At 34.5% G+C, this 10070-nt stretch overlaps 1 protein-coding gene across 1 annotated transcript; it reads left to right on the top strand.

Annotated features, from left to right (window-relative positions):
* The first annotated feature begins 768 nt into the window (after nt 1–768).
* LOC127800700 (uncharacterized) lies at nt 769–10070 on the top strand. The gene is made up of 14 exons (XM_052335467.1): nt 769–1116; nt 1652–1789; nt 2134–2215; nt 3873–3949; nt 4672–4778; nt 5438–5570; nt 5717–5746; nt 5854–5970; nt 6065–6156; nt 7041–7107; nt 7267–7345; nt 7439–7530; nt 8700–8843; nt 9722–10070. The coding sequence occupies exons 1-14, from the start codon at nt 889–891 to the stop codon at nt 9860–9862; spliced, it is 1527 nt and encodes a 508-aa protein (XP_052191427.1). The 5' UTR covers nt 769–888; the 3' UTR covers nt 9863–10070.

Genomic DNA, 10070 nt, shown 5'->3' with positions numbered 1-10070 from the left:
AAAACCTTTTATTCTAGTTGCTCAATTCTCTCTCTTTGTTTTTCTTTTTGGGTAAAAGGGTAAGATTAGATTTCAAGCAACAGTGTACAAAAGGAATAAATTTAAGCATTTCATTCTGCCTCTTATGTTAGACTTAGTAAAATCAAGTCTACACTGGTCTCTTTCTTATGGACTAAAGTGTCATGACCATTGTGCATGGAACAATAATCCCCTATGGAGTCTTTGGCATCATCTTCGATCCCTTAAATAGTCTCATGATGGACAATTAATGACGCTCACAATGACATATAAAGATTACTTCTAATAGAACTTGAATTTTAAATTTTTATTTAAATACTTTAATTTTTATTTTATCTTTATTAATTACCTATATCTACGATAGTAGTTATGGATCTTAATTATTCAAATTTGTTGGATGATAAAATTAATAAAATCATTTTTTTGTACACCTGGAATTTGGGATGCTGTCTAAGTTCATAAATTTTGTAATTTGAATATTGGTATAATATAATTTTAAAAATTATATTGGACAAATATCTAAGCCTTTTCTTTTTATTTTTTTAAATCCAACTTGACTTGAGAAATGGAACGGTACGGTCGTAAGGGTTGGCCCATATCCAATATGTACAGGGAGTAAGGCCACTATCATTGTAACAGGAAAAGGGCATCATCTCGCTGAAGATTTTTGGAATTGAGCAATTAGTTACTGTACAAGGATTTTTTTTTTTGTATTTTTAGACTAATTGAAAAGATAACAGTGAGACATTAAAGCATAAGGTTGAAACTTGAGATCTGTTTCTAATATCAAATTAAGCTACGCTTGACCGGCGGAACTGTCCAAAAAGCCTCCCGTTTTCATTTCTTCTGGCCCTGTGGACGCCAGAGAAGATGTCTTCGGTGGTGGTAGTTGCAGACACAGACGGACGAACAGCGCCTCTTCTTCACAATTTATCATCCCCTCCGTCTTCGGTTCCATACGGAGGAGACTCGGTGGTCGAAGAAGAAGAGATCGTCGCTTCGCCATCATCCGACGAACCTGATGGATCGAAACCTAATTCAGTTCACCCTAGTCAACGCCTTGCCTCTCTCGACGTCTTCCGAGGCCTCACCATCGCTGTACGTCGTGCATCCTAATTTTTCTTAGATCATAGTTCTCCTAGAATTTCTCACTGTTTCGAATTTGAATGAGATTGAGTCCGGGAATTCCAATCCGAAGTTCTTGAAACGCTTGTTCTGTTACCAAGTAACCACTTCTAAAACGAACAAGTTAAACATTGATCAAATCAAGTTTCTTATCGTGATTGTTTAACGGAGCGAAGCCTTACTATTTACTACTTTTATTTTTGCTGTTAATTACTTTTATCTCATTGTAGTAATTGTCCTTATTGTTACTTGTTCAAAGAAATGGAGGAATAGTTGTGTATAAAACAAACGCCATAGAGCACGAGTAATCATTTTTTCCTCCTTTCCCCTCGTTCTTTACATGATTCAACAACAAAAAAGATACGTGAGACATTCGCTTTCTTTTCTTTTCTTTTTTTGATGTCATGCCGTGGCATATAAAGTTTTATCATCTCGAGCTCGTTCTTTTCAGTCTCTTTTTAATAATTTTGCTCCGCCAGATTCTTATTCTCTTTAGTTTATTTGACAGTTGATGATTTTAGTAGATGATGCTGGAGGAGCTTTCCCATGGATAAACCACTCTCCATGGTTTGGGGTGACACTTGCTGACTTTGTAATGCCATTTTTCCTGTTTGGCGTTGGTGTTTCTGTCGGTTTGGTCTTCAAGGTATCATAAATTTTCAATTTTAAAATTACGTTCTTTTCTGTTCCTTTGATTAGTAATTGCTCCCAGTCCTTTGGTTTTCCAGATTAAGTGATGGATTCAATTTATGCTGTTTCTTTTCTAATACAATGCTTAGAGCTAGGATTTATGGGAGGAAAAAGAAACGAAAAGAAAATGAATTTACCATGCTTAAATTATAAATTTATATACATGTTTAATTTATCTTCTTTTTATCTTACTTTTCATTACAAATCTTAATTCCAAACACAACGTAAATCATTTTTATTGGGAGGAAATGTAGTTAGTTATGTTGCTTAAGTCACAACATTGTTTGTTTCATCACACAGAAAGTATCAAGTAAACCTTCGGCTACTAAGAAAGTCATCATCAGAACAATTAAGCTCTTTCTCTTGGGGGTAATACTGCAAGGTGTGTTGCTTTCTTCTTCTTTAACTATCTGCATTGTGTTTAAGAAATGACCATACATAGAGATGATTGGCTAGTTAGAATCCATATAGCTGACCTCACCTAATGGGATCAAGACTTAATATGAGTTGAAGTTGTAATTTATATGCATTGTGTTTGATTGCACACGATGAAAAAGAGAAGATAGCAAAACCAAAATGAAAGTGGAGGGATATGAATAGCATCAAAGAAAACAGAAATAGCCCTTTTTCATTATTTTGGGGTAGCTTGACTAACTCCAATTTTTTATTTTCATATTTTAGTTTTGGTTTTCATTATTTTGTGTTCAGTTCTTGTTTCTGTTAAAAAATAAAAACTAAATATGTTGTTTAAGGACTTTAATTTTTCCTAAAATTTAAAAGCAAAAATTAGATATAGTGTTTGATATGACCGTTTATTTATTTTAGCTAATAAGTCAATTAACATCGATAGCAATTCCCTAATTAATTTTTTTTAACATGTTGGTCCTTTTTTTCCATATTTTTTTATTTGAACCCATCTGCCAGTGAGCCCACGTTTTTCTTCTTTAGTGTTTTTTTTTTTACCTCCTATTCTCTACTGCCAATGAATTAAGATTGCTAGGACTGGGTCTGGGAATTGTGGCTCCCAGATCTGATCAAGGAGTCCTGTTGACTCCTAGTTCATCATTGAAAAAACAAGAAGGAAAAAAATGAAAAAAAATGAGTAAAGAAATAGAGAGAATAAGGTAGGCATTGGTTTTTTGAGGAGTAAAATTTTGCAATATTACTCTTTGGCATGCATTTTATTGTCAATGTGACTTTTAGAAGTCAATTGACATTATGAATGCCATCCTACCAACCCTAACTTGGTTAGAATAAGGTGTAGTTGATGATGAGGATTCAGAGAATTGGAGGAGCTGGGAAACAAGAAGAAGTCTGGTGGGCTGAGATAGAAATATAATGGAGTGGAATGCAAGGGTGTATTCATTTTTCTTTTCTTTTTTTTCCCAAACATTCTTAAAAAATTATATTTCTTGAAAACAAAAATAGGTAACCAAACACTAATTTCTATTTTCATGAAAATTGAAAACTGAAAACTGAAAGCTTATTTCCAAACTAGCCCGTAGTTGTCACAGGAAAGTTAGGGTCCACATAAACACTCTTAAAATTTCCGGCAAATTTCTTCTGAACCAAATGATTTTTTCCTATGCTTGATTCATTTTCTTTGTGCCTGCTATTTTCTCCAGCTGTCAAGCAGGGCTAGAATTGATAAGATAATATATGCATGTGTTTAATTCTTTGGATCATATAGGCAAGATCATTCTAGCTCATGACTAATCTGGAAGAGCATTCCAATGGATATTTCATTTTGGGAGAATATATATGCATATCAGATTATTTGAGGAGAGGCATGCAAATTTGATCTTTATTGCATGTAAAGATATAATAAAGGCCATGAATTGAATGCTTTAGAATATAAAATATGGGGCAACCAGTGCAGAGAAAGGGTCATAAATCATTAGAAGGCTAATGTGAAATTAAATATTTAGAGTAACTCATCAATTTTGAGAATAAATTAAATTTCAATTTTGTTAAACTTCTAAGTGCATATTCACACATTCCTATAAAATCTTGAACTTTTCTTTACAATCAACTTTTAGGTGGGTATTTCCATGGACGTCATCATTTAACTTATGGAGTTGATTTGGGCAAGATCCGATTCCTGGGTGTGCTTCAGGTAGTCAGGATAACCCTGCCATAACTATTTGTGAATTTTTTCCTCTTTGTTTGGCTAAATAATCCTCCCCTGATTATGCAGTAAGGATGCCATTTTTTGTGAATACATATTAGTTTTTCTTGACATCCAAGTACATATATCCCATTCTTGTGTGGTTGGCAGAAATGAAAGTTTGGAAATAAAAGTTTAGGGGGTGTTTGATAGAGTTTTCAATTTTCTGTTTTCAGTTTTGTTTTTCATTTTTTTGCATTCAATTTTTGGTTTTAGTAAAAAATAAACACCTAACATCATGTTTGATAACTTTGTTTTGTCTTTTGTTTTGCCTGTGATTTTATTTTATTTTTCTTGTTTGTCTTCTTCTTCCATCTCTCCACTGCCAGTGAGAGTTGCTGAACTGCCAAACCTGTCTGAAAGTCTCCACTGGTGGTTAGTGTTTCCAGTTGGTGGGAGAGGTGAGGAGAGGAAGAAAATAAAAATGAAATAGAAATTGTGGAAGCACCTTTTTGGCGTTTTCATTTTTTCCAAAAGTTTTCATAATTTTCAGAATAAAAAACAAAAGCAAGCAATCAATCACTATTTTCTTTTTCATTTCCAACATTTTGAAAGTGAAAACTGAAAACAAAAGCCTTACCAAAGGCACCCTTAGCTTTCATATTGAAGTTTGCATATGGATATTTAGTCTTATCTGGGTTATGTATTTTGGTTATTGCAATATCATACAGAGAATTTCAATTGGATATCTGGTCGCTTCAGTTTTGGAGATCTGGCTCGTTAACAATGTTGCAGTTGGCTCAGCACTGACATTTATAAGAAGATACTATATGCAGTGGTAAGTTATGAAACAATAACAACAGTGTCCATGGAATACGCCACAACATTATTTTCTGCTATAGGATCCTCTGTAATGCTGGTGGACTAAGAACCCATCTTGAGTGCTTAGTTCTAGATAAACTGCATTTGATAACCACAATCTATAGCTGCATGTAAAGTACCAATAAGGACTCACAACGACATGTTGATATGGAAAACAGAAGGAATTCTCAGCAATAACTTTGGACAAATTTTACAGGGTTTACCAGCTTTCAAACTGTCAGACCTTAAGAGATGTCTAATGTTAGGCGTACTCTATGTGAGAATCAAGTGATATTCTATTTCACATTGATAATTTGATCTTTTAGTTAATCCTTAAAAAGTTATTTATTCATTTTTTGTTATTATGTTTGGAAAAGGTTCACATCCATATTAAGCTTTTCCGTGACACCAAAATCAGACCAATGAAAAGGTAAACACACATTAATCAGGCTTTCTTATTGTCCAACCTCATCCAGAATGGATTGACGGTTCAGTTGTAACAATATATGGTGGAACTTATGATGTCTACCTTTTTACAACCTCATTCATGCGTATGTGCACATGCCCTACACACACCATTTCCACTGCAAAAGAGACTTTTTTGGGCTAACCACGCTAATCTTTTCCTCTGTCTAGGATTGTTGCTTTCATGCTAGGGTCTTCTTACATGAGCTTGCTTTATGGCCTTTACGTTCCGGACTGGAATTATGATGTTCTAAGTACAAACCTGAGCTCCTCCACGTCAAAATATGAATTTGGTACACAAATTGTGAGTCAGAGATATATAATTTCCCAGAAATATTTTTTTAACAAGATTTTGCTATTTTTTTGTTTCTCCTTTAGATTGATAATTAGCATGGGTAATGATAAGTTTTCATATATTTTGTAATGTTGACATGATCATCCACTGTTAAGGAACTGAATTTGCCAGTGGATTCTATGAGAGTAAGTCTTTTTGCCACTGAAAAAACTATTAATTTCAGTATTATACCTGTTTATTTTTCTTTTTAATTATATCAAACTAATTGTCAATTCACGGCATCTGCTCCCAGGTGCACTGTGAAATGAGAGGCAGTCTTCTACCTCCTTGTAATGCAGTTGGCTTGGTTGATCGATTTGTCCTTGGTGTACAACATCTTTATCAGCGTCCTGTGTATAGAAGAATGAAGGTGCACCATTCTCCTATTGTCAACTAGTGTCATCCTATACAGAAGTATTGAAACCATTTACTGATCCTTGCATAATTAATGTCCTGTATGACAGGAATGCAGTGTCAACTCTCCTGATTATGGACCTCTCCCACAAAATGCACCAGAATGGTGCCTTGCTCCATTTGACCCAGAGGGCATCCTAAGGTCTGAGAACTCCAGTGCTATGATCCTTTTTTTTTGGTTGCAAATATAGTTTATCTTGTATTTTACTATTGTGATTTGGGTTTGGATATTGAGTTTTGGTAACAAATGTAAGGTTGCTCCTTTGTGATTGGAAAGTCACAAGTTTGAGTTGTAGAAAGATTATCTTCACAAAAAAGCAAGGGGAAGTCTGTTTATAATGACAACACTTCCTTGACCCTTGCAAAGTAGGTACCCTCATGCATTGAGGGCTCCAAGATTGGGGTTTGGGTATATCCTCAAATGCCAAAGAATTGATATTTAAAGATCATGGCATTTTGATCATCACAAATTTACTATTTACATGGTGCTGTAAATATTGATTTAATGGAAAATCAGATAGCAATGCATTTGTCCTGTAGGATTCCTCTCAGAGCGGGCTCAATCATGAATCTGCTACCATTTGCTCTTATCCAATTTTTAAGATGGCATGGATGAGCAAACTGGAAATGTAGCCTGTGCGCTCAACCACTGGTTCCCTTACTCTATTTGCTGGACAGCAATGAAACCCATTATTCCAAGATGAACTAAAATATTATTGTTCTTCATCTACTCAGGTCCATAAAAAATGGATTTCTTGTTTGTTAAGAAGTGCCTAATGGTATTCTAATATCTGATTGACCATTTTCTTCTGGGAATCCTATAATGTGAAGAATTTGTTTTGTTTCTTCTGAAGAGTTGTACTTCTAATATACCAGTTTTACATTTGTAAAATGACTGCATTATTTTGGGTTTAGAAGTGTTTCATGGTATCTGGCACTGCTTTTTTCTGAAAGATTATATTTCAGTTGTGATAATATTCTTTGTGAAGACTTAAAAATCTAATTTTATCTGTCTCTTGTCTTTAGCTCATTGATGGCTGCCATTACATGTGTTCTGGGATTGCATTATGGACACATGGTAGTGCATTGTAAGGTCAGACGCCTTAGTTGCTTTGCACTTGACTTGGCAATTTTAATTGCTTCTCAAGGTTAATTACAGTATTACGTGCATGTCAAGATGCAATAACATGATGGATCTTTTACTGGTTTGCATCATATTTCTGAATCCTTTTTGCCTTCATGATCCTTGCAGGACCACATGGAGAGCGTATTTTTGTGGTCCATGTCATCTTTCCCTCTTTTAATTTCAGGCTTTGTTTTAAAGGTTTTAGGTATACTATCTAAAGTTAGCATTCATTATGTAATTCTAGTAGTGAAACAACTCAATTATTCTTATATAGTTGCTTCATTGTTAATTGTTTTAGGTATTCCTTTTTCTAAACCCCTATACACATTGAGCTATATGTGTGTTACAGCAGGAGCATCAGGCTTTGTCTTAACCGTTGTCTTTTACATAGTAAGTTAATTCTATATTTATAATTTTTTTCGGGTATTGTAAAATATCTGTTCAGAAAGTCCAGGGCCCTCATCCAAAAGGACTTGTAGGTGGGGCTAGCACGGTCACATCCATGGTTACTCCTTAATTTTCCTCTGTTGTAAATAGAAAAAGGTGTAATGGCATTATTTGCATAAATTGGTGGATATCTTTTATTTTCTTTTTTAAGATCTACTTATAATTTTATTGGAGCTAGTTAATAAGTTTTGAGTGAGGACAAATGTGGGTAAAAACTAACTACATATCGCTTCTACCTGGAAATGTCATCGACTTGCATTTTTGTTTTTTGGATGGTAAACATCATCACTCACATAAACATCTTGTTTTGTACTTTAGATAGTAATACAATATTGAGGTTGTCTCCTCCACTAGCGTATGTTAGATGTACTCTTCAAAAGTGTGTGAGATATCCGTGTCAGATTTCTCATGGAGGAATGCTATTTGTCAATTGTCATCTTGTTGTAAATAACATTTTACCTGAAAAATAATAAACATATTAAGAAAAATATTTACTGTATTCACTGCATTGGATATTAAATCTAGATGATTCAAGTTGGCGGATCTGGTTTCTATTTAGCATAATATATATGTCTATCACTTGAGATTCAGATTATGACTTCTATTTTTCATACAATTAAGCCTTTTCTTCCCTGAAATCAATTGCTATCCTGACATTTATTATTCTGAAAAGAGGGAATAAAGGTAGCTTTAGATATTGATCATATTTCATACAGAAGGAAAAAGATTCTTGTTCAATCACTCCGCAAAAAAATTCACAAATTTTGCTACAAGGCTTTGTCCAATGTTCTGACAGCAGGATTAATCGGTGGCTTTCATCAAGCCATTTATGACTACCCACCCAAATTTTCTTCTTCATAACCAGGGCCTATGCCACAGATGTTCAAGTTGCCCATGATTGAAATGAGAACTCAGGTCCGGGGTATTTGGAGGGCACTTAATGAATTGAAGTATTGCAGGATGACAATTTTATGTACCTGATAAACTAGTATTTCACCTGATCCTTTGCCCGGAAACATGAAAAGATTAATAAACAAAACTTAGTTGGAAGGCATGTGAAATGTGTGTGCTTATTTGGATATATTATCTTCTCCCCTTGCATATTGATACAGGTTGACGTTAAACATGTTAAAAAGCCGACTATAGTGCTTCAGTGGATGGGAATGAATGCTCTCATAATTTATGCTTTGGCCGCATGTGAGCTCTTTCCAGCTGCTCTCCAAGGTTTCTATTGGCGTTCACCAGAAAACAATCTGGTAATTCTCTTACTTGCTGGCATACTTGACGTGATTTATGTTTCATTCACTTGATCTTTAATTATTATTTTTGACAAGTGATGGTGCTTTAGTAATATTATCCTTACATGCTAGGGTCTAAAAATGTATCTACGCTGCACCATGGAAAGATCCTTCTATCAGTTTACCCAATATCTTGCTGCTGAATTACTTTTAAAAGTAACAACATTTTTTATTCTCTTAGTGGCAACGGTTAGGTTGGTCTCTTGTGATTGTAAGGCAATGGTGAAAATAACCATTTTGTGAAATAGGGCGAAACTGCTTATAAAAACAACCCTCTCTCAATTCATCCGAAGCAAGAATATTTATCTACTAAAAACACCTTTCTTTTTTAAATTTTTGGGACAGAAGAGTTAAATTAATATTAGAATGCATCATTTTACTAGAACAAAAAAAAGCAGAATGTGCACAAACAAAATCACTTTGAGATCACATTGACGTAATAACACCTTCCTGGAGTTCTTTATTGAATTTGATATTAGAATTATGTTTTGGCATTTTAGCGATATGCTGGAAGATTTCCAAGTTGCAGTTCATAGCATTGCATAATACGCTGTTTGTCCAACATCTACAACCACCTCCAGTGCATTAATATGTATTTTAAAACACATTTTCATTTTCCTTTCATTCTCAACTGTTCCAGGTTTGTGTGGTTTTTTCAAACATGGATGCATACTCAGATTACGATCAAATATAATTGTGGGAGAGTGAGGAAAACAAAGCAAATGAGAACAAAAAAAAAAAAGACAGCCTCACTTTTATTGTTTTGTTTTGCGCACATTATTTTTCGCGATAAATAATTGCTTCAGTTGATGTTAGAACATAAAAATTGTATGCAGGTTGATGGCACGGAATCACTGTTGCAGGGCATGCTTCATTCAAAGCAATGGGGTACCATGGCTTTCGTAATTCTTGAGATATTGTTTTGGGGTCTGGTTGCCGGTTTTCTGCACATGAAAGGCATATATGTAAAACTATAGGTTCGCTGTATAGCCCATCAGTTTTGCTTTCAAGAATTCCTTGTTTGTCAATGAATATTCTAACACCTAACCCGTTTGCCTAGCAAATCTTCCCTCTTTGCCTTCAATTACCAAGTAAATGGCCTGGGGTTTTAATGTAATCAAGTCCACTAAAATGAGGGACCAACCTTGCTAATTAGCAGCAAAATATAATGCCATGTTTACTGTG

This window comes from Diospyros lotus, chromosome 1 (genome assembly GCF_014633365.1).
Source record: "Diospyros lotus cultivar Yz01 chromosome 1, ASM1463336v1, whole genome shotgun sequence".
In the NCBI taxonomy this organism is placed as follows: domain Eukaryota; kingdom Viridiplantae; phylum Streptophyta; class Magnoliopsida; order Ericales; family Ebenaceae; genus Diospyros; species Diospyros lotus.
Note: the sequence above shows the minus strand (reverse complement) of the source record. Positions and strands in the feature narration are given on the sequence as shown.